We start from the raw sequence: 25042 nt of genomic DNA on the forward strand, positions 1-25042 counted from the left end.
TGTGAATTTTGATTCATTAGAAAAAATAACTTTTTAAAAACTTTATTTAACTACCAAAAACTTCTCTTTTAATTTCGTCATTGTGTTTCTTCTTTTCCTTATTATTCAGAATAAATATGTACAGCATGTAGATCTTTTTTTTTCAAGGAAATTTTAATAATACAATATTTTCAATGGATGAGAAATGTGGGATAATAAGAGAAATGTATTTAATATCTAAATAAACAACAACAAAAAATAAAAGAATTCATCGCAAGAAGAGGAAACAACAATTCTTTGATTCAATCTCTTCCTTAATTGATCATAAATAAATGAATATTACTATTACTGATTTGAGTACTTGAGATTTTTTCTTTTTGTTTCATTTTGCTTTTAAATAATTAATCTTCACACGATTCATGTCTTATGCTTTTTTGGAGGTCTGAATTGCTTTTAAAATTCTAACGGCTTTTTAAAATTCAAATCAGTAAACATTTGTATGGTTTTTAATATATTATTTTAAGTTGTACGGTTTTCAACAAAACCATACAAATGCAAAGTAAATTTGAATCCAATTCAAACTTCCACAAAAAAATTAATTTTTCTTTAAATATAATTTAATTTACAAAAAATTCAGAACGATGGAATGTGGAGTTTATACAAATAAAATATTTGTAATAAAAATAATTTCGAGTAGGTACCAACAATATGAGAATGAGATAAAGGCACACACATCAGTATTTCTGTGTGACCGTATATCACGTTTCCTTAATTTCATTTTCATTATGTATGTCATGAATATAATTAATGTTCATAAATAAGACGATCCTCTTATATTGATCATGAGTCTGGTAATTTTACAATAACTTCTCCTGAAGGCGTAGACGTTGTTATAAGTTGAGGAAGTTGAATTTGAACAGGCAGAGTCGTGTTATTACTCGTCACCTAAAATAACAAATATATATAATTAATTATCATAAAATTCTGGACTGATTCAAAAATGGACTTACATGTATAGTGACTTCCCGTGGCAGTGTATATTGTGGCATTGTTACTGCCGTATTCGTGGAAGTCTCTTCACTCGATTGCTGATTTGGTGAACAGTTAGGTGACGTTGCTTCGCGTTTAATTATTGGTAAAGTTTCACAATTACTCGTCGATTCCGTCGTTGCTTGTTGAATTGTATTTGCTGCATTTGCTTCCTCTTTCGCTCGCTTCGTTTGGTGTGATTTTATGTGTTTTCGAAGGTGATCTTTTCGATAAAAGCCTTTCCCACATTCCGAGCAAATCTAGATGATAATGAAAATTTAATAGTAAATTAACGGTCAGAAAAGATTTAAAAACTAACGGTCAAAATAATTTTGAAAAATTTCAAATAAAAGACGGTAGTTATGAATGACATAATTACCTCAGTTTTAAGTCCACTATGAATCACAATGTGAAGATTTAGATGCTCTTTTCGCTTAAATCCTTTCATACAAACATTGCAGACATACGGCCTTTCAGGATTGTGTCCAAGTTTATGCCTTTCAAGATGCTCTTTACGTTTTAGTCCAGCTCCACAAATGTCACAAATATACCTGGAAATGTCAAAAAAGTTTTATTAAGTATTTCAGTGTAATTAAGTGAATAGAAGTGGCAGAAATTCAAAGCTCACTAAAAACGGTTTTTTAAAATTTGAAAATTGTAAGAATTTAAGTTGAAAATTTGAATTTTAGAAAACCGTTATTTGAATATTTCATCCAACATACCTCCTCTCAATTTTATGAACAGCTAAATGCTGCTCGAGACTCTCTTTCTCCGGATAGGCCATTGAACATTCGGGACAACAAAATAGAATCGTTCCATCAATTGCCGTCGCTATATGAACTTGTCCAGGTTTTGGTCGTTTTGGTTTCGGTGCCTTTTTCTTAACTTTTCTCTTCTTTTTCACTTTCCCATTAGCATCTAATTCAATTTTCTCTTCATCGCCATTCTCAACCTGTGATGTACTTTCCACATCCGGATTTTGTTCATCATTATCTTCTAACTGATTCGAACTTGCTGTATGATTATTGCTATTATCTGAATTAAAATTGTTATTAATGCTCAACACATTATTATTGTCTGTTAATTGAATTTGATTTATTGCATCATTATAAAGCTCCTTTTTAATATTGATGCCTTCAGTATTAAATTTTAGATATGGTTGCATATTTATGCTCCGCGTATGAAAGAATTCACTAAGATCAGTCGTTATTGCATTTGGTGCTGTTGAAATTGTTATGGGCGATTGTCCCCAAAATGATGGCTCCGTTTTAATTATCCGCGTTAATTCCTTTTCATGATTCTCATCAGAATCTGATCCCTGTTGTTGTTGTTGCTGCTGCTGTTGCTGCTGCTGCAACTGTTGTTGTTGTTGCTGAAGCTGTTGATGATGATGCTGTAAAGTCTGTTGTAATTGCTGTTGTGCAGCTAGGCCATTTTGTTGTGCTAATAGCTGCAAATCTTGAGGTTGAATAGCTGCTAAGACAGTCACAGGAGCACCTTCTGTCTGATTTGGTACAATTTCGCCATCCTGAGGCGAATATGCAACAGTTAAAACAGTCGTTCCATGTTGCTGTAAGCCTGCTATTGGAATTTGAAATTTTGGCGGAACTGGATTTGGATTTAGTACTTGAATTTGAAATGTTTGAGTAGCATCGCCTGGCTTTGCGGGCGGTATCGTAATTGGCAGTGTTATATACGTTTGTGTTGGATTTAATGTTGTTTGTGGCGCTGTCATTTGCGGTTGAGCCTGTAAAAATTGCACATTTCCATCGCTGCCTGACACAAGACTGAGTACCTAAAATGACATTTTTTGTTTGTTACTTCCATTATTATTTCCTATTCAATTCAATGAAAGAAAGTGAATGCAGAAAAGAGTCGATGAATTTCTTGTTTTGAGCGCATTTGTTTGGTGCTACGATTTACTTGAATTAAATTTTTGTTAAATTGATTTTTAACGGTTTTTTGAAATTTAAATTTTGAAGGGTGTTAAACTAAATTTTTGAATTTATAAAAACCGTTAAATTTCAAAATTTTGAAAACCGTTAAATTTATAAAGTAGAAATTGACGAATTTTAGAAGAACTAAACAAAGTGCCTCATATGCAGCACATTTTATGAAAGAAGAAACGAGAGAGAAATTGTTACACAACTCATTGCAATCATACTGTGTGTGGGAAAAATTGGCATTATGTTTCTCTCCATGTTGCTTACATTTTTTCTACTATTCATAAAAAAATTCAGAATTCACAACCAGTTCAAATGCACTTTTCCACAAACAAGAGAGTCAAAGACAAGCACCAGCAAAATCGTTAAATGTTAAGTGAAAGTTTTTCGCTCATTACATTTTCAAGTATAAAAGAAAGAAAATAAGTAATAATAATAATAACGAGCCAAGGCAGGCAAAAAAAAAGAAAGAAAGATTAAAATTGAAATCTAAAGTAAAAGTAAAGTTACAATTAAATCTCTGCTGGTTTTGCTAATATATATTTAAAGGCATTCACAAAACTAAACTTTGTGACTGTATTTAATTGACATTTTACAACTAATTATTAATCTATATTATGTAGATTGGGCTAGTTACCTGACTTGGTGTCGGCAAATTTTGGGCAAACTTTGCAAATTGATTCACATTCACGTTCGCTTGGTGAAAATGAAATGGTGAAAAATTCATTTTGGAAAGCTATAAAAAGAAATGATTAGAAAAGTAAATATAAAAAAAAATTTATTTCTTATTGCTAAATTTTTATGTGTGTAGTGACATTGATTCTCCATTATTGATCATTCATTCAGTTTTGTTGATAACGGAACATGTTGTGTTATTTTTCATACTTTTTTTGCAATATTTGTGCGATACGCTCATATCTAAACTAGCTCTTATTCTTTTCTAATTTTTTTGGAATTTTTGAAACATTTTTTGAGTTCATGATGTAGGCCTTAAGTCTATTAATTCACACAAAAGCTCAATTGACTTTGAGATTTGATCTAATTTAATAATAAAATTTAACGGTTATAATTAATTCAAATTTCTCAAACATTTGAAGAGTTTTGATCAAAGTTTAAACATTTGTAAGCTTTTGAAGCACTACGAAGAGCAGATCAAAATTTAACGGTCAATTTTAATTCAAATTGCTAAAACATTTGAAGAGTTTTGACCAAACTTTAAGAATTTGTATGGTTTTGAAGCACAATAAAAAGCCATTGTGAGGTCTGTTCATTTACGCATATAAATTTTTAATTAGTTTTTAAACTGAATTCCAATCTTTAATTTGATCATTTCCAATGATTTCTTTGAATATGAAGCAAATGAAAATTCTAGCAACTCATCATTCAAGTCCATTTTATAACAAAACAGTTTAAGATTCGCTCAGACGCACAGATGATTATGAAATTCACAATGTTAATTAATTAATAGGTTTGTTGACCTTTTTCTCCTAATTATTCCAAAATTGTCTAGAAGAGTTAATTTCACATTTTTAATAATTATTTAAGTGTAAACTAAGGTTTAAGGCTAACAGCCTAAATTACTATCTAATTACTCATGCAGTATTTGCTTTTCACTCAACACAAATGACAGTAAGCTGATCAAAATCGTCAATTTCCAGGAACTTATTCGATTATGTGTGTAGGAAACCATTCTAGACATTAATAACAGTTTATGTGGACTTTTTAAAAATTTTAATGTCACAGACAGTGATTGAATCAATTGCGATCAATTGCTAATTTATTAAATTGAAACAGGATATTTGGATTTGATTGTTTTGTAAAAGTTATGAATGCGATTTAATAGATATTAACCGCATAATTTAACAAAATATACGGGTATGATCGATTTGGTAATGTATGGTGTTTCATAACTGAACATTTCCATATCACATGTATAATTAGTTATAAGGAAATTGCTTAGTTAAGGTAAAGATTGATTTTTTTTGTGAAATTTCGTAAAAACCCGTTATTTTTTGAAATTTAAAACCATACAAGTTCTCAAGGATTGAGCAAAAACCCTTCAAATGTTTGAGAATTTGAATTAATTTTGACCGTTAAATTTTTTAAATTGTGAAAATTTCAATCTAAGCTTAACAAACACTTTCTAAGTATCAATCTACATTTATTATCACTTAAACCTGTGTCAAAAGAAGCAAATAAGCATGAATTGCTAAAATTAAGATCGATTAGCAAGATCTTTTTCCTGTGAAGTTCTGTTATTTATGTCCACTAACACTATGATTACACTCTAAAATCCACTCAATTAGTTCAATATCAATAATTAAAGCTTCAATAAATTCCTCAAATTCCAGAAGAAAATCTAAAAAAAACTTTCTAAAAACCTTGCAACTTGCTCACATTTTTTATTACTGATATCAACACACATGTAGGCATAGAATATTGAAAGAATTTCTGATTACTGTCACATATTAAATACGCCGTTATCCTTCCACAAATATATGTCTTTTTTTACACTTGTCTCTCATTTAAATTAATATCAATAGGCAAAGAGAATGCATTAAAAATTCGCATATACAATGCCGTATGCGGAACGGAACCAAAGAAATACACGAGAGATATAGGAAATTCACTAACTATTCACATTCCACGTAACACAAAAAGTAATTTTGTTTTTTTTTTCAAATGCTTATTCATTCATGAAAGCAGTTGTAAAGCAGCATTTTAGTAGTAAGCAATCATTCTGGACCAGCTCAAGGATATAGTGATTTTCTCACCTCAAGGTAATTCTCATTGTCGTCCATCGTACTACTGTTTTCTGTGTCTGATTTCTCAACCATTTGGAATTCAGCTATTGAATGTTTTATTGTATATTTATTTATTATTTTAAAGAAATAGCAACACACACAGCTACTTCCATCGGTTCTTTAAATTCCTTCATGATTTTTTTTATATTATTTTATTATTTCTTGTTGTATGTTGTATGTCCGCAAAAAAAAAAAATAACAAAGAGTTCGTCAACAACTTGACTTAACTTAAAAGCTTAATATACCGAAAATATGTATGATGAATGTCGTTAGCTCACTTCTACGTTCTATTTTTATTATTATTATATTATATATATAGCCACATATATTTATTTAAATTATTCACGGAACTATGCGAGATATTGATAAATTTTACATTATGTATCGAACTTTAAATTTCTTATTTTTATAGCACATTAGCATTGAGATCAACAGAAGAGATTCTTTCTCCCAAAAGTCTTTAAATTGATACAGTTAGAACTTGTGATTGATTCATTAGGATTGATATACACTTTTAAAAAAAACACGACTTTTTTTCTTCGAACTAGCACCAATCATATGATGCACGTTGATCGCTCTTTCATAAGAAACTGATGATCAACAAGCAACACGCGAGAAGAAATTCCAATTGTTGTTGAAAGTACTTTTTTTTTTCATTCTTGTTGTTGTATTGTGTTGCTGACTGTTGTTGCATTAAGCTGAGCGAGAGAGACTTTTTTTATGCAGCGAGCATTAACCAACATTATCAAGAGAATATAAAGAGAGAAAAACTAGTTAATAAACACGTTGCCTCAACTAAATGGACTGACTGTTGACTGTTGTTGTTGTTGGACTTATTGTTTTTTGCAGTTTATTGAGTAGTGAATGAATTAAGTGAGTAAAGACAATAACAACTAAGGTATCGATACCAAATGTTTTCATAGATAGTTGTTAAAAATACATGCATAGGATGTATGTAGATGTTCCCCAATGAACGGTAATTTTATTTTTTGCCCAGTTGTTTTTTTATACGGTGTATTGGTTTCATTTCATTTCTCTTCTTCCTTCTCGCTCGAATTGGTGATCACATTAAAGAACGCACGCACATAACAGTATAGTGTTTACTCAATTCCATGGCTGTATATATATATGAATATATTTATTATATTTGTAAGCATAAATCGTCAAGAAAGCTGTTTGATGCAGTTTTATTAAATTAATAACATTGAGTCGAACTGTCTGATTTGGTCGGATGACTAAATTGTGCTTCAGAACCTCACAAATGTTAAAAACCCTACAAATTATTTTGGATTTATATGGTTTTAATCGACTGTTGTATGGTTCCGGAATTTATATCAATCCGTTAAAATACCAATGTCATAGATAATTACTAAATGAACTACATGCGCTGTGGGCAAATAAAAAGTAGCCACGACTACTTGCTTTCCGACTAACTTGAGAAACTTGAAACACAAGACACAAGAATGAATGCTTAAGTGTTCGGGCATGGTACAACTGTGATGATACTATTGAAATGGAATTTCTGTTCACTCAATGTCGCAAACGGAATTAGAATCTATGACAATTTTTTTAAAGTTAAATACAGACACGTAAATATTAATAATGAGATAATTTTCTAATCGATTCAGCGGTATTACTTTATTACATTACATCAATAAATAAATACTTTTATTTTTTTCACTATTCATCATTATCAGATGATCCCATCTAATATTTTCTAGCGAATTTTACGTGCTTGTGTTACTTAATTAACATTTTCTATTTCACTCTCTCGTGTATTTCTTGTGATCATATATTTTTTTTCTTGTGAGCTTTACAGCAACAACACACAGACATTTTCTTCGTTACTTCTTTCATGCGATCTCTTCCACATCCATCCAATTCATTCATTCATTCACAAAAATATGTGTATTAAATACTTTGAGCTTGTTTTGGTTGAAGGAAATTTAGAAAGTTTTTTTTTTCTGTCTTGCTTCAATGTCTATTAAATTATACTGCATTGTACAATATGAAGCTTCGAGCATAAGAGAAAAAAAAAACTTGAAGAATATGAGCTTATTTACCAGTTATAATGCGATTTTTATAGTCATTAAATTTACATCCCTTCTATGGACACTAATTCACACAAATTTAGCACACACTTAATTGAATTAAAGTAAGGGAAGGAGAATTATTGGAATCAAAAATTGGTTTGTTTATATTTTTAAACTTACAAAATCAGTCGTTTTGCACTTTTTCTATAATTATCATGTTTTAAATATGAAATTCGATGTAAACTTTTACAAATCCAGATACTATTCACTTTTATGTACACGTCGACACTATTTAATTTATTTTTTTCTACTTCTGTCTTTAGATTTTAATTAAATATTAAACTATATCATCAAAATTATTCAGAGAGAAAAACACAATTTGAGTTCTTGTAGCGCTGATTTTCTATGCTTACTATTTTGCTCCTACTCTGTCCAACTGTCCGACTGTCTATTAACTTGGGATTTTTAACTTTTCTAATTCATTTTTTCATGGACTTTTCAAAGATCTCTGACTTTGGAATTTAAGTTTATTGAATCTGAAAAAACCGTTAAATTATTTGAAATTCTGTACTAACTAATTTTCAACATTCTAAACAGTCAATCAGAACTTTTGTCTTGAAGTCAACCATTCTAGATGCAAAAATTAATGTTTCACTACTTAATAACATGTTATTAACCATTATTAACAAGGAATTTAGAAAAATGCGCCTTTGGTCTATGAAATCTTGAAGAGTGACTTTTTAACGTTATAGTGTGCTATGAAATTTTGAAAACAATAAAAACCGTTGAATAATTTTAGGGCACGATTTTATCTCGTCAGAATCTTATTCGATTTTAGTGCATAAAATTAGTAATAACCATTAAAACCAATAACAAGCTTATCATAAGAGACACATAAATAACAATCAGTTAAAGTAAAGTTGTAATTAATAAGATAATTAAAATAAATTTTTTAAAAGATCCAGATTAGGGTTAGTCGATTTTTGCAAAACGCAGTATAGCAATCTGATTTCATTGAGAAAAATTAAAACATTAAAAATAATCTATTAATAGTGATAGTTTATTATATTTAATTCATCAAACGTATAAATAAGATCATCAAAAATGGCAGACACTTGGACTAAAGCCGCTGAGAATCAGGAGCAACAAGAAATTCAAAACTTGGTAATTTTTTGTCTTTTCGGCGAAAAAAAATGACACAAAAAGAAATATAAAATAAATAAATGTGCTAAATATCATTGCAGAACGAGAATATTAATAATGTGACAATTAATAACGAAGCTAAACCACCTGCAGCGGTTAAAGAGGAAGAATTAGATGAAATCAAGTGAGTTTTTAACAAATTATTAATGCATTATTTGCGCAATTTATGAAATTCAACTTCCAGTCCCGCCGATGCTTCTTTGTTAATGAAAATAATTCGCAAAGGATTGATTGAGACCAAAACCGATTTAGATATTCAACGTAAGGATCCAAATTCACCTCTTTATTCCGTCAAGACTTTCGAAGCTCTTCATTTGTAAGTTAATTAATTTATTTTCATTGATAATATAACTAACAAGTGGTTGTAAATCTTAGAAAACCTGAGTTACTTCGTGGAGTTTACGCAATGGGATATAATAATCCATCAAAGATTCAAGAAACAGCATTACCGACATTAATTGCTGATCCTCCACAAAACATGATTGCACAATCGCAATCAGGTACAGGAAAAACGGCAGCTTTTACATTAGCAATGCTTACAAGAGTTGATACAGCAAAAGATTTTCCACAAGTTTTGTGCCTAAGTCCAACTTATGAACTTGCTATTCAAACAGGAGAAGTAGCAGCTCGAATGGCAAAGTTTTGTCCTGAAATTCGTATTCGTTATGCTGTCCGTGGAGAAGATATCGCTAGAGGAACCAAATTAACCGACCATGTTATCATTGGAACGCCCGGAAAAGTACTTGATTGGTCGCTAAAATTCCATGCATTTGATTTATCAAAAATCACTGTTTTCGTCTTGGACGAAGCTGATGTCATGATCGCACAACAAGGACATCAAGATCAATGTATCCGTTTGCATAAGCATCTCTCTAAAAAGTGTCAAATGATGTTGTTTAGTGCTACATACGAGAAGAAAGTTATGGAATTTGCTGAATATATTGTTCCGTCCCCAATTACGATTCGCTTAAAGAAAGAGGAAGAAGTATTGGACAATATAAAGCAGTATTACGTGCGATGTCCAAATCAAGATGACAAATATCAAGCTATTGCTAATATTTATGGTGTCATTACAATTGGTCAAGCAATTATTTTCTGTCATACACGTAAAACTGCTGGTTGGCTGGCCAGTAAAATGGCACAGGAAGGACACTCTGTTGGCGTTTTGTCTGGTGAATTGACTGTTGAACAACGTTTGGCTGTTTTGGATCGTTTCCGTGAAGGACATGAGAAGGTAAAATATAACGGTCAAAAATTATTTTAAATCTGAAAAATACGTTAATTTCTAATTCAATAGGTTCTAATCACAACAAACGTTTTGAGCCGTGGTATTGATATTGAGCAAGTAAATATTGTTGTAAACTTCGATCTACCAATTGACCAAACTGGCCGTGCTGATTGTGAGACATATCTTCATCGTATTGGACGTACTGGACGCTTTGGCAAACATGGAATTGCCATCAACTTGGTTGATTCGGAACAATCAATGAAAGTTTGTCGTGATATTGAAAGACATTTTGGCAAGAAGATTATGCTGCTCGATGCCGAGAACTCTGATGAAATCGAAAAAATTGGATCATAAATCATCGTTACCTCATCCTTATTTTTATTTCAAACTGATATCCTTATTAAGTTACTTATAATTCTTTTCAAAGATATATTTTTTTCTGCGAGTCATAAACTGACAGATTCTAAAGTGACATTTAAGTATGTCCTTTGTAAATGAAAACTGAACATTCTCAAACTTTTTATAATACGAAGAAAAATAATTAAAAATTACATCAAATTGCGGCATAAAATGCTTATTCAAACGTACAACCTGTATTTTAAAGAAGATTTAATAAAATATAGGCATGAAGATGTATAAAAATAATTTAATTAAATTTTTATTAATTTTTCTGGTTCTTTTGAGTCCTTATTATTGTCATCTTCAGATGCTAATAAGTATGGTCTAAAAATTCTTATGTGTATACATGAATTGAGCCTTTTCTGGATTGAGAAATCGTCATCATCGTCTTCAGGGAAATAGTCGTCTAAAATAATTAAATTAATTAAGTTTTCTTAATGATTTTATGAATTCCTCTAAATTCTTACCAACAAGATTTATAGTCGACGTATTGACTTCATATTTAAACGAATGATCCTCTTCAAGCTTTAATGCTAAATTGATTGCTCTATTGATCGCATTGCCAATGCTGTGGATGAAAACCTCGCCGACTTCACTATTTAATATTTTTATGCACTTATTAATCTGTGCACCAAAATCTGTCTTATTTGTAATATACACGTCATTTGGTCTTGTGAAGTTCTTTGGTGGCTTCCTTTTCTTGAAGTTCTGTCTATTTCTGTTATTAGAATTCATTATTTGAGGTAAATTAATTGATCTTTGTCAGAATTTCTTATGGCAATGTTTTGATTTTTGTAGCACTAATTTTAAGTATGAGCAACTTTACAAATATGTATTTCGTCTTGCTGTCATCCACTAAGTACTAATAAAGACTATAATATAAACGTGTTAACAGCAAATTAACAGATCCAATAACTATTTAGTGAAATAGTTTACAATTGTTTATATTTCATGAAAAGTTTCCAAAATTTAACGCTTTTTTTGAAATTAGAATTTTGCGTCTAATACTGCATCAATGATGATGAAATCTTCAACAGTTTATAAATCATTAATAAAGAACTGAATATGGAAACAATCAAGTATAATGAAGTGAAAAGCAAAATATTTACTTAACAGACTGCTTAAAAAATGCGCTTCATCCATAATATGACGAGTTTCAGTTTATAGCATTTTGTATTTTTTGCAAAGGGGCCTGTGACATTCAACAACAAAAGACTCATTGAGAAAGTTGCACTCCCTTCGAAACAGAAAAATTTTCTCAACTTTTAATTTAGTTCCTGCAATTCCAAAGGCTTAATTCATCTATTAATAGTTAATTTGTTGTATCAACATTAAAAATGGCTTTAAGAATCCTTAAGCAATCAAATTGCGCCGTTCTTCAAGCACTGAAACGAGTAAGACAGAAATTTCATTGAGAAAAAAAAATTGTTATCTAACTTTTCACAATTTTCATGCAGTTTATTTTTGAAAATATTAATTTAACTCACATTGTCATTGCGCATTAACCTGTTTACAACTTTTATCATTTATAGAACTATTGCTCAGCCTTTGAATTGCAGCACAAAAATCCTATTCAAAAGCAAGTCGCCAAAATCCCAAAAGCTCAGTATGGAGGCAGACACACTGTCACGATGCTTCCTGGCAAGTTCCTTAACATAAACCTTAATCTTCAATGATTCTAACTAATAACAATTTTTTATAGGTGGAGGAATCGGAATTGAATTGATGAACTGTAAGTTAAATAATTAAAGAAAGTTCTAGTACTTTAATTATCACATTTTCAGATGTCCGTGAAATTTTCCGTTATGCTGGAGTTCCAGTAGATTTTGAAGTCCTTGACATTGATCCAAATAGCGAATCAAATGATGATTTGGACAATGCTATCACATCAATTAAAAGAAATGGCGTCGCAATTAAGGGAAATATTGAGACTAAGAGTGAACAGGTTGGAATCATTTCAAGAAATGTCGCATTGAGAAATGAATTAGGATTATATGTCAATGTTTTACATTGTAAATCATATCCTGGAGTAAGATGTCATCATAAGGATGTTGATTTAGTTGTTGTCCGTCAAAATACAGAAGGAGAATATGCCATGTTGGAACATGAATCAGTTAGCGGTGTTGTTGAATCTCTTAAGATCATTACTGTTGAGGCTAGTGAGCGTTTAGCACGTTTCGCATTTAATTATGCAAGAAATAATGGACGCAAGAAGGTCACAACAATTCACAAAGCCAACATCATGAAGTTATCTGATGGATGTTTCCTCGAGACATCAAGACGTATTGCCAAAGAATTTCCCGATATTGAACACAACGATATGATTATCGACAATACTTGCATGCAGTTGGTTGCTAGACCAAGTCAATTTGATGTCTTATTAACAACAAATCTTTATGGAAGCATTACAAGCAACGTTATTTGTGGATTAATTGGTGGCGCTGGATTATACTCTGGAAGAAATTATGGTGACCATTTCGCAATTTTCGAGCCAGGTACTCGTAACACTGGAAGTGCCATTGCTGGCAAGAACATTTGCAATCCATTTGCTATGCTTAATGCTAGTGTTGACATGTTGAACCATTTGGGACACACTCAACATGCTCAAGCTATTGAAGCTGCTATTTACGATACAATCGTTGTTGATAAAATCCACACAGCAGGTGAGCTTAATTAATTATTGTAGAAAATCCGTTAAATTTTGATTTGAAAAAAATGCAAAAAATTTGAATTTGAAATGACCGTTAAAATGTGAAAATCTCTTATTTTTAGATTTGGGAGGCACCGCATCAACGACTGATTGCATTGAAAACGTCCTTAAGCATCTTGCCGAAAAGCATGTCTCATGGTAAGTTAAAAATGTTATTCCATAATCCTTTGGTTACAGGAAAGTATCAAAGCTTTGAGTGTGTGATAATTGTTTAATTCATTTAAATATATATTCATTAACAGGCATGGCGTTCTATAAGATTTTTTCGGCGTGATTTCCTAGTATCGTACTAATGTTAACAAAATTCTTCAGCAAAAAAAAAATCCTTTAATTCCAAATAATAATTTTCTGTTTTATCCCACCTTACCCCATAGAATCTTAAAAGCTCAAAATTAATTTAATTTCATTTGTATAATTTTCATCAAGGCAAACGTTGAAAGAAAGTGAAGAGGATGAATCTGAAAATACTACATTCTGGCGTTTTGCTTGAATCAAGTATTAATAATGTTATTTTTAAAATAATGTGAGTGGATTTGGAAGTTTTGAATTTTTTTAGACGCATTGTTGCTAAAATAACATTATCATGTCAATCTTGGCCCGAGCATAACACAAAAAAAAACGATATTAAGACATAAATTTAAATCTCAAAATTATTATCATTCATAAATGTCACTAATGAATTTAATTAAATTTTTTTAGTTACTCGTTTAATTATGCACCTCCAAAAATCAGCAAACCATTGGCAAGAAATCCGGAAAATCCATAATTTTATGATTTTTTTTAATTTTTCTGTTATCCTTAATTAAAGCATTTTTATATATTTTATTTTGTCGCATGGAGATTTATAATTTTATAATGTATCTCAACAATAAGTATTCCAAATCAGCACCATCCATCCAAATACATCCCAACGATTAAGTTACTTATCCTTTTTTTAATCTTTAATTTATCTTATTTCAGATTATTTACATAAAGAATTAAGTAAACTTATGTAAAACATAAATTTATTGATGAAAAATAAAGAAAAATGTAATGTTTAACATTAAATTAACGGTTTTTTGAAATTTGAAATTTTTGTATTATTGCAGGGGATTGTCTGCATATTGAACAAAAACATTTGATTTAACACGTGAATTTGAGAAATATTAATTAAAGTGTTTAAAACGTGAAATAGCAAAGAAAATGGCAAAGTTTCGTAGTAAATTAAAGCGTAATAAGAGTGGAAAAGCTCTCCAGAAAGGACAGTCCTCATTGTCAAATCCAGAAATTAATAAACATCGTTTAAAAGCCAGAAGCAAATTTTTTCAACCGAATTTGCCAAACAGTAAGTTAATTACACAATTTTACCCTGAAACATACCTTAATATGTTTACTTTCTTGTAGATTCCAATTCAAATGGCTTGACAATGGAAGCTGTTGAGAAACATGAAGCAATTCAGTCATTTAAAATGTCAGATCCAATTAAGTCACTTTCAGGATCCCTAAAAGACTTTTCGATTGATGATGATGGAGAATTTTCCCAGTCACAACGTTCCATGAGTCAAGCTACTACATTTGCTACACAATTTTCTGCTACATCAAATATGTCATTTAATAAATTGCTCATGAACTTCCAGCCAAACTCACAAGTTCATAAGGAAATGCTTGCAATTTTAGCGGCATTAACAGAAATAATTAAGGAGAAAGGTGGAAGTGAGACAAATACAGAATATTTCTTAGCATTAATGGAGACTATAGAGAATGTTAAGGATGATAATGATCTTCATGCAGCATTAATGTTGCTTAATATGGGAATTAAATCTGTTTCACAAGCTGTTTTAAGGAAAAAGTTCAATGAAACTGCAGAAGTGTTACTAAATTTGATAGCAAGATTTGCTGATAAAGAGAATAACATAATTAAGATAATATTAAGCAGTCTCTCAGTCGTCTTACGTGCACAAGAATATTCAGCATGGAAATTGAGCAGCACAATGAAATTCTTTGATGCAATTCTTGCATTTGTTACTCATTCAAAGCCTAAAATCAGAAAAGCAGCACATCATGCAGTTGCCGGTGTCTTATATGCAAGCTGTTTTATGCTTCCACCAAAAAGTGAAGATGACAATGAGGAAATGAAAACAGTTGAGGCTCCAAAAATCGTCCATCCAGCATCGTCAAGAATTGCTAAATTTTGCATAGATCAATTTAAGCCTGAAATAATCAACAATAATCAAACATTACTTCTTCACGTAATCAGCGTTCTTCAGTCTGTAATCCCATGCTTTGGAAAGGATGACATTAAGAACATATCTGAACATCTTTTATCAATTATGACGTCCTCAAACATTTTGGTACGCACAAATTGCTTCCAGACTTTTCATTCATTATTCAATTCGTCCACAAAAAATAACAACTTGTCGACACAACTTGTTGGACGATTATTATCAGCACTTTATGAATATCGACCAGATCGATCTGATTTTAGACAAATTCTTGCATGGATTGTTGTTATGAAGCAAGGACACATAAAATTAGCATCATTAAGTCAAGACACTTGCATACAAGCTCTACCTAAATTCTTTGAGATTTGTATTAATGATTTATGGCTAAGTGACAAGCTGGATGTGGTCGCTGGAACATCAAATGCATTAAAGGAAGTCTTAGAAGAATGTATAAAGCCAATATGCAGTAGTGAGGAGGAACCGCCAGTGTTTTATGCTTCATATATTAAGAAAATTATCTCAATGATTACAAAAGTCTTAGCAGCACCATTTAGTTCCACAACTAATCATGTCCTCGTCATCAGTAGTGTCATGTTTGAATCAATGGGTAAATATTATGGAGATGAACTTGAGGAAGCATTGACAATTCTCGGTCAACGATATGATGAGCAAAGTGCTCAACGTGTACATATTGAACATGCTGTTTATTCAGCTATTTCGACAATTGAAACAGCACAAGTACTGAAATGTATACCGTTAGTTGATGCACAAGGAACTATGTCTGTTAAAAGATCTTGGATACTTCCATTATTACGTGAAGGCTTACACAATTCATCATTTGAATATTTCAATAATCACATCCTTAAGCTTGCTTATCAGTGCTATACAAAATGGCAGAAATTTAAGGAAGCGGACAAGAAAGCTGAATCACATATTTATGAGCTTTTGTGCTGTCAACTTTGGGGTCTATTTCCAGGATTTTGTCGTAAACCTAAGGATGTTCATAACTTTAAACTTATTGCACGTACTCTTGGTGATGTGCTGAATAAAAATCCAGATTTACGTCAACCAATCCTTGATGGATTTAAGGAAATTCTGGAAAATCTTGAGGATGAAAATGATAAGCAGGTGTTTGCAAAATATGCTGAAAATTACTTGACTAGATTCTTCAATATTTACACTGCTAAGCCATCAACGTCGTATGAACGGGAAACAAGAACGGCAACATTTGAAGTAGCTCAATTATACCTTAAAATCACACCAAAAGATACACTCGATAAATTATTTGAGAATGCATTAAAGGAAATGGCATCAAAGCCTCCTGGATCTTTTATTTATGATTCATTATTTGATCTTGTTGAGGCACTTGCTATGTATCAATCATGTGATAAATTAACGGAATTATACAAGAGCTATATAGTCACAACATTGATTAAGGACAAAAAGGATGTTGAGGCTGAGGACAGCAAGAAGAACAAAGACAGCAATTTGCGTAGAAGATTAAAGAAGGCATACAAATTATTACAGGATCTACTCAGCAGTGAGAATGATGGATGTGTAGACTTCGTGTCATCAGAATTAAATAATATTGAGAAAATCTTAAGCAGCACATCATATAAAGTGATTGAAGGAACACAAGTTATGCGATTAGCTTGCATCAATTTAGTACTCGAGAAGAAGGAAGCTGTTGGAACTGCCAATAAAATTGTTAAAACAGCAATTTCTGAATCCATTGCTGGATTTAATAATGAAGCTGTTTTAAAGGACGGAATTGCTTACAATTTATTAAGAACAATTGGTAAAATATTCCAGGATGAAGAGAAGTTGAATGACTTTGTTGATTGCATTATGGTTGGACTTGTCGGAAAGGATCATCAATTAATCAGCAACACAATTTATGCACTTAAATTTATCCTGCAAGAATTTGGGGAAGCAATGACAATTGAGACGATCAAATTTATGCAAGATCAAGTACTCGAATTTGTTGTTAGTAATCAAAGGAATGAGGCTAATGCTAGTCTTTACTTCTTAGCAACATTTACGAAAATTTTGCCATCAGCATTTGTAGCAAATCAGTTAGGTCTTATAATGAAGGCAATAACTTTAATGCATGAAGATTGTCGACGTCATTCACGTCAAGTTTTAGGATATCTATTAAAAAAACTGTGTAAACGATTTACAGCCGAAGAAGTCATCAAACTTGTTCCTGGTCAATGTGAATCACTTCATAAAAAGTTGAAAGTTATTAAGAAGCAAATGGCGAAAGCTAGACGAAATCAATTAGAGCAAATGAAAAACAAATCAAAGAAGAACCAAGATGATGATTCCGATGATGAATTTTTGAATTTGGAGAAGAAGAGCATGACGTAAGTATATTTACTTAATTAATGGAGAAAGGTAAAATAAGTTAATGGCAATAATTATTTTTAATCCAAACAGAATCGACGATATTTTGGCTGATAGTGATTCAGACATGAGTGATGGCGAAGATGAGAAGGAAAAGAAGAAAACAAAGTCAAAAACAAAGGAACCTCAAACATTTATTCGAGAAAATGAAGATGCAATTGTTGACTTGGCTGATCCAAATGCTTTCAGTAAAATTACAAGTAAGTCGTGGTGATAATCAGTTTTTACTGGCTTTTTGAAATTTGAATTTTACAAAAATTCGTTGCGTTTTGAAATTAAAACGGCCGTCTTATGTGCTATAATTTTTTATAGCAAGCTGATAATCTTTTGAAATATCCATGAACAACTTTATAAATTAACTTAAAGAAGAAAACCAATTCTTATTAGGTATGTTTCGATTTAATTACAAATCATCCTCAGAAACGATTAAAAATTACAAGAAATTAATTAACAAGCATACTGCGATATTTACTTGTAAATTAATTTATTGTAATATTTAATCGTTTCTGAGGATGAATGTTAAAAAACATGGATGATACGATAAGAATTGGTTTTCTTCTTTAATTAAAATTTAGTTTTTTAAAATTCAAATAGTACGAGTTGAAATTCAAATTCTAAAAAGTCGTTAAACTTGAAATCAAGAAAAATTTGTTAACTTTACTAATAAATTCACTTAATTCTTCATCAATATTTAGCCACAAAATCCAACAATCAACAGCTCAAACAAAAGACCAAGGATCCAAATCGTGGATTCAAAACAGCACCTGATGGTCGTCTTATTATTAAAGATATCGAAGATGATGAAACAGATAGTGATGATGATGACTTAACAGGATATAAAGAAAATGCAAAGGAAGAGCTAGATGGAAGTTCATCAGATGAAGACGATGATAATGAAGAAACAGAGAAAGCTGGTCCATCAAAGAAGAAAATAGCTCTTAATCCATACAAAACTGGTGGATCTGGTATTCATCGTCCATTGTCAGAATCAGTAAAGTCTGGAATGACCAACTTTTCAAAAATATCAAAGGCTTCAAAGATGACAAGTGCTAGTAGCAAGGCTCCAGGAATAGCATATAAGGCAAAGAAGGCTGGCGGTGATGTGAAAAAGAAGGGACAACATGAACCTTATGCTTATATCCAACTAAGTAGAAATGCCTTGAATCGTCGAAAGAGAAAAGCTGCTGGAAGTCAGTTTAAAAGTATTGCCAATAAGTCCAAAAAAAAGAATAAAAAGTAAAATTTTTTGATTTTGTAAAAAAGTTGAAATTCATAAAAATAAAGAAAAATTATATTGAATTATTCAAAGTAGGCTTTTAATTTCACAATATTCAAAAATTTAGCCAAAAATGGAAGACGACGAGTTTCAGGACGATGTTCAGGAAGAGAAGGTTCCTTTAGTTATTTCCGATGAATATTTCTCAACATCCTTACAAAAGGCTGAAGATTTCATCAAGGAACTTCGAAGTCAAGAAAATTATGAGTTGGCTAATCAGTTCCTTCATATAGTCACGATACTCGAGAATGTCTTCTACCAGTTTAAGAATGAGGAACAAAAAACTCAATATTTACTTGACCAGCGACTTGATGCGACTGGGAAAATAGAAGCTGCATTAAAAATCTCTCAAAAAGACAATGAAGTGATATCGAAGCTTAAATCTGAAGTGCTGGATGCATGGAAAGAGACTGATGCATCAATAATGAGAGAACAGCACACAAGTGAGTCATTGAATGTCACTCGAGATCGATACCTGAACTTGAAAGAGAAATTGCAGAAAATGTCCTCAAAACTTGAAATGAATGAGGAACTAGGTGAACATAAATTAACAGTTTTACAGCAATGTGAGCGTCTGCATGTAGAAGTTGAGGAACTAAACAAGAGACTTTTTGTGCAGCGTGAATATTCTGAAGAGCTGCAAAAGAAACTTGACGACTCGATTGAGAAGAATCGAGATTTATTTCGTGAATGGGATTCAGCCACAAATGACAGTCTTGCGAATAAGAAGAAGGCTGAAAAGTTACAGAAGGAACTTGAGGAATTTAAGGAAAATTATGAGAAAAATTTGGAAAGTTTAATTCATTATCAAGAATCGTCTGAAAATTACCTAAAAAGACTTACAGAACGTGACAAACAAGTCGTAAACTTAACAGACAGGCTGGATAAATTTCGTGGTGACAATTTGTGGCTTAAAGAAAACAAATCCAAACTGGAACTAACAATAAAGTCATACAAGACTGAAATCACTCATATCAAGCTTGAATTAAAACAATTTGAATCTTATGTCCGTTTAAAAGATGATCAAAATAGAAAATTAGTAATTACACATGAGCAGGAGGTGAAAAAAGTCGAGAATCTTGTGAGGAAAATTTGCAGCATCGAAAAACTTTTGAGTCGTCATGAACAAGACATATTGATTAAGAAGAACGAAATTGTGACTGCTGAGAAGGAAAGAGACTTGATAAAGAAGTCAAGTGATGACATGAAGCGTGAAAATGATAAATTAAGTCAGAAGATTGAGCAATTGATGAAGGAAATCGAGCGATTGAATGGTAAGGAAAGTAATATTTCTTAACGGTCAAAATTTATTTGAATTTTAAACTGACAAAATAATTTTGAATTTTCAAAACCTTACAAATTTTTCACTCAAAACCCTATAAATTCTAAAGTTTTCAACTTTTGTTGATTTTGTCAGTTTTTGTGTTTTATTAAATTTAAGAGTGCAAAATCCAGTTCCTAGTCAATAACTAAACTTAAAGGCCAATATTGCAACATTGAAGGTATCCATTAAAGTAACTTCCATACAAAATCTCAATTGCATGAGAAAAAACTGATAATTTTCACATAAATCTCTTTCTAGCATCAATTTTGACACTAAAGCAAGAGAAACAAAAGCTTGAGGAAGACCAACTGCTCATCAATAATGATTTAAAAGTATCAATAGAACGTGAGAAACGATCCAGTGCGAATGTGAAGAAACTACAAGCAAATATTGAAACAGTTGAGGCTGAAAAATTGTATCAGACTGAAATAATTAAGCAATTAAATGAAGATGCTGAGTTTAGAAAGAAACAATATGAACAAATTAGGACAGAATTGAATGAATCGAATGAACAAGTTGCATATTTTAAGCATGAATATAATGTGGCATTAAAACATCTTAAAGATGTTCGTTCTGATTATCAGAGATGTCACGAAAAGGAATCAGAATTGAAAGACATAATAACAAAGTGTAAGAATCAAATTGATGATCTTAACAACAAAATGACGTTAAAATTGACTGAAATTCTATCATTAATGAAGAAGGTCCAACAAATGGAAAAGAGGAATCGTGACATAAGACGTGAATTAGAGAAAACCAATGCTACATTGAAGCTATGTCGAGTAGAATTAAAGAACATGGAACATGACAATACTTTGTTAAAGGAGGAAATCCACCAAAATCATGAAAGATTTATCAAAATGAAAACTCAGGCAGACAAAATTGTCCGTGAACGAGATTTAATAGCTACACAAATGTATCGTAAGAATGATGAAAATGCATTACTGGAAGATCAAGTGTCAGTGCTGAAAATGTCAATTGAGCGTGGAAATGTAATGTATAATGAGCGATTGGAGGACATAAAAGTAATGAAAAATGAGATACAAAGTTTACGGTCACAATGTAATGTGCTGAAACGTGGTCTTGAAAATACAACGGATATGCGACATGAAGTGCTGCAATTGCATAGAAAACTGAATCAAGAACGTACAAAAGCGAAGGTTCTTGAAGATGAAATGCAAACGCCAATGAATGTCCATCGATGGAGGAAATTAGGTAATCGTGATCCTGGTAGGATGGAATTGATAAGGAAGTGCCATCGATTGCAGAGGAATTGCTTAAAAGAGTCAACAAGAGTTGTTAGGGCTGAAGGATTGATAAAAGTATTGCAAGATCAAATTGCAGAATTAGAGAAAAAACTGTCGAGATGTCCAAAACAAGACGTATCTGAGAAACTGCTACTTACTAGGGTAAGATCATCTGCGAATATAGTTAATTAATTTAACACGTTTTCCCATATTTACAGACTAAATTACAAGAGAATACAAAAAGAATGAAAGCAGCAATTGCAATATCTCGTGCAACGGAATGTGATGTTTATATGAAAGAAAAAGAAATTGCCGAGACACAAAAAGAACTGAATGTAATTAAGTGTCAATTATTCAAAGAGGTAAGCATAAATTTCAACGGTTTTTATTAATTCAAATTTCAAAAGGGTATGAAAGTGTGAAATTTGAATTGCAAAAGTTCGGTAATTTATTAAAAGTAAATTTAATTCATGAAAATTAATCGATTAGTCAAAATAATTAAAAACTAGACTTAAAAGCATCAAAATGCAAAAAAAAGATCTTCATTATATCACGCATGTCTAGCTGCACGATTTAAATATTATGACTTTCTCACGTTTTATGCAGCAACAAAAAATCTGCACACATACATTGCATGCGTATTTTCCCATTATTAAATATTCTTACTAAAAAATCATCTTCATCGTGTGTAATGTGCAATTAATTGCAGACTATTTTCATTTACCGATAAAAATATAAAGTAAAAATTGAATGAATTAATGAAAGGAACTATGCAGCCACAACAACATGGATATAACATTAATTAATAAATTTCTTTCCCAGAAACGAACTAAACACAAATTGATGCAAAAACTGAGTGAGTCGAGGAAAAATTCGGAAAATCTTGATTACCAGAAGGAAATGAATGAAAAGCTGAAAACTCTTGGAAATGCATTAAAGCGTAGTTTATTGACTTAGTCTTCCTGATTGTGTAATTTGTGAAATTTTGATGGTTTTTTGTCGTGGAATCTTATTTATTTGCAATTCAAATTAACAGCTTTAACAGGTTCTGTTGACATTCTCCATTTTATGATTGAAATTTTAAGTTTTTTTTTAAATTCCTTTTATTTTGGAATAATACTATAAAGGCTTTATAAATACTATCAAATCTTTATTGAAACTGGGATGAAGAAGGAATGAGGTCCATTTGAATATAAATTGCGATTAATATTTTATAATGTAAAGTATGCAGATACTAACGCATATTGAGGACTTTATTTATATTACTTGAAGCAGTTTCCAACAATGGATCCTCATCCATCAACTCAGATCCCTTAACCATTTTATATTCAGAATCATTATGTTGAGCTTACTTCTTATTTACATCTCTAGCCGTACATACGATTATAATCCATGATCTCCCATAAATATTGTTTACATAATGCGATCACTGACTACAGCTAGCTAATTCTCAAATCTAATTTGTTTAAATGACTATCGACACCTTCTGTCCATGAGGTTGTACCGAATAGTCGCGGATTATTCGGGTCTAATTGGATCTTACAACACTGTGTCAACGTAATAAGAGAACGGCCCCAAAACGGTGTAATAATGAATTCGAAGTTGTTTTTTGTGTCATATTTTGTTGTGTTAATTTTTGGTTTTTACGCTGCCCATAGAATTTTGAGACACCAGAATGTGCGAAGTCATCTACAACTGGAATTTATCCAAAGATGTTTTTGAAAAATATTGGATTTAAAAACATCCAAAGGTAAAATTCGCAATAAATATTATTTATGCTCAAAATTTTGGGAAGTACGCTAATATCGAGTAAGATATTATCAGGAGGAACTGATTGATCAAGGTTCATAATAACCAGATTTTTGTGCAAGTCACTTCATGTGAATTTAACACTTGATTAAAGAATTTAAGAAGAAAAAATTGCAGTAATTAACATATTTCTTGGAATTTAGCACTTTTTGGTCAAAACTTGTTTTGAGAAATTAAACTTAAAATCCACAAAAACAAACAAAAAATATCTGGTTCTTCTTCAAGCTCGTGAGATTGCGTCACGTTAATTCTTTTCTTGCGTTGTAAAGACAATTCTCACAGAAGGTTGATTAGGCAATTAATGTTGTTAAATATTTAAACATGTTTTTACATCTAAGAGACTTTTTGTCAGACATTTTATAAAGAATTTAAAATCTTATTAGTCTTGCGCCTTTTTGTCTACGTTGACAACTGCTTAGAATGATTTTTGTGGCAAACACGGAATCAAAAGTGCTAAATGAATTAATTTATTGCTCGTGTATTGACAATTTTTTATGGATGAAATGATATTCGATTGTCATTTTGGATGGAGATTGGAGTAGAGTTGGCAGGAATTTGGGAGTTTGGATTCCTTAAGTCCAGTAAGGTGCAAGTTGGCATTGACCAACGAATCTTAACGACTCGAGTTAGATCCCAACTCGGTTTGTGTATTCGTGACACACAAATTGTGGCTAGGTGCATTGCATTGGTATGTGAAGAGTTGTAAACAAAAACAAAACGTCATTTATGACAAATAATCGCATTAAAAACAACAAATTACTATCAAAATCTAAATTTAAGATGAGAAAAACTGCTATTAGAACTTGCTCGTGTGATTAAGCCATTTTGAGTCTAACGGAGGCTTTTTTAAATTTTTTTTAGCTCGGGTTTTGAAAGTTCTGGTTCTTCTGACAATCTAGTTTTAGTCAAATTGTTTAAAATTTCAAAATCTTAATCAAAAAGCCTATATTCTTAAAATAGCTCTAACCTAACCTAACTTTATAACCTCTCCTCAATCATTTTTTACAAATTTAAAAATATATCATGTCAAGACACGTAATGAACAATCTAGTTACACGCAGTCAAGTGCAATTTTTCAATGACGACTAGAATGAATACATATTAGTCTTTAATTACATTATGATAGGCACTTAAATTAAGCCTTTATCAATGATTCATTTCCATAAACTATAGTAATATATCGATTTTGCATTGAATTGAGTGTCAATTTTATTGATTCAGACTTCAAACAAGATTAGCTTCCTCTATTGATTATTTAAGAAAAAAAAATGAAAAGCAACATTGATGCATTCAGCCTGAGATAGATAAAATTAGAAATGAGTGAGAGCAAAAGAGCTAATAACCACTTTCTAACACTCTTTTTTTGGTGATTGAAAATGAAGTCTTTTTTTTTTTTTTTATTTCTTTTCTCATCTCATAACTTTAATTTATTCGCATTTCATCTGACTGAC

General features: G+C 31.2%; 6 protein-coding genes across 10 annotated transcripts; 4 read left to right on the plus strand and 2 right to left on the minus strand.

The window, feature by feature from the left end:
- Positions 1–55: 55 nt before the first annotated feature.
- Positions 56–8171, minus strand: LOC139098990 (chorion transcription factor Cf2-like). 3 transcript variants are annotated; one of them, XM_070651401.1, is made up of 6 exons: positions 7969–8171; positions 3589–3687; positions 1731–2803; positions 1388–1559; positions 990–1268; positions 56–924 (listed from the first exon to the last, which is right to left on the minus strand). In XM_070651401.1, the coding sequence occupies exons 2-6, from the start codon at positions 3676–3678 to the stop codon at positions 820–822; spliced, it is 1719 nt and encodes a 572-aa protein (XP_070507502.1). In that variant the 5' UTR covers positions 3679–3687; positions 7969–8171; the 3' UTR covers positions 56–819. The 3 variants fall into 3 exon arrangements, with proteins under 3 accessions (XP_070507502.1, XP_070507485.1, XP_070507493.1); XM_070651384.1 differs by lacking the exon at positions 7969–8171 and adding an exon at positions 5726–7025; XM_070651392.1 differs by lacking the exon at positions 7969–8171 and adding an exon at positions 5349–5642.
- Positions 8172–8759: 588 nt separating this feature from the next.
- Positions 8760–10864, plus strand: Dbp80 (putative ATP-dependent RNA helicase Dbp80). Its single transcript, XM_070650436.1, has 5 exons — positions 8760–8952; positions 9033–9115; positions 9176–9307; positions 9367–10225; positions 10289–10864. The coding sequence occupies exons 1-5, from the start codon at positions 8893–8895 to the stop codon at positions 10571–10573; spliced, it is 1419 nt and encodes a 472-aa protein (XP_070506537.1). The 5' UTR covers positions 8760–8892; the 3' UTR covers positions 10574–10864.
- A 5-nt stretch (positions 10865–10869) lies between these two features.
- Rpp20 (ribonuclease P protein subunit p20) lies at positions 10870–11353 on the minus strand. Its single transcript, XM_070650826.1, has 2 exons — positions 11086–11353; positions 10870–11024 (listed from the first exon to the last, which is right to left on the minus strand). The coding sequence occupies exons 1-2, from the start codon at positions 11351–11353 to the stop codon at positions 10870–10872; spliced, it is 423 nt and encodes a 140-aa protein (XP_070506927.1).
- A 476-nt stretch (positions 11354–11829) lies between these two features.
- Idh3g (Isocitrate dehydrogenase (NAD(+)) 3 non-catalytic subunit gamma) lies at positions 11830–14375 on the plus strand. Of its 3 annotated transcripts, none has more exons than XM_070650945.1 (6): positions 11830–12012; positions 12151–12259; positions 12321–12350; positions 12403–13281; positions 13391–13466; positions 14028–14375. In XM_070650945.1, the coding sequence occupies exons 1-6, from the start codon at positions 11956–11958 to the stop codon at positions 14092–14094; spliced, it is 1218 nt and encodes a 405-aa protein (XP_070507046.1). In that variant the 5' UTR covers positions 11830–11955; the 3' UTR covers positions 14095–14375. The 3 variants fall into 3 exon arrangements, with proteins under 3 accessions (XP_070507046.1, XP_070507061.1, XP_070507054.1); XM_070650960.1 differs by having other exon boundaries at positions 14289–14375; XM_070650953.1 differs by lacking the exon at positions 14028–14375 and adding an exon at positions 13571–13986.
- Positions 14376–14431: 56 nt separating this feature from the next.
- LOC139098935 (RRP12-like protein) lies at positions 14432–19192 on the plus strand. Its single transcript, XM_070651318.1, has 4 exons — positions 14432–14652; positions 14712–17895; positions 17969–18135; positions 18631–19192. Exons 1-4 carry the CDS (start codon positions 14511–14513, stop codon positions 19173–19175), a joined length of 4038 nt encoding a protein of 1345 aa, XP_070507419.1. The 5' UTR covers positions 14432–14510; the 3' UTR covers positions 19176–19192.
- Positions 19193–19284: 92 nt separating this feature from the next.
- Positions 19285–22782, plus strand: LOC139098601 (cilia- and flagella-associated protein 58-like). Its single transcript, XM_070650837.1, has 5 exons — positions 19285–20485; positions 20678–20713; positions 20794–21944; positions 22001–22144; positions 22605–22782. The coding sequence occupies exons 1-5, from the start codon at positions 19285–19287 to the stop codon at positions 22737–22739; spliced, it is 2667 nt and encodes an 888-aa protein (XP_070506938.1). The 3' UTR covers positions 22740–22782.
- The last annotated feature ends 2260 nt before the right edge of the window (positions 22783–25042 follow it).

Source organism: Chironomus tepperi, unplaced genomic scaffold, assembly GCF_022539635.2.
Source record: "Chironomus tepperi strain 1889 unplaced genomic scaffold, CSIRO-AGI_Ctep_v1 contig_37, whole genome shotgun sequence".
Classification (NCBI taxonomy): Eukaryota; Metazoa; Arthropoda; class Insecta; order Diptera; family Chironomidae; genus Chironomus; species Chironomus tepperi.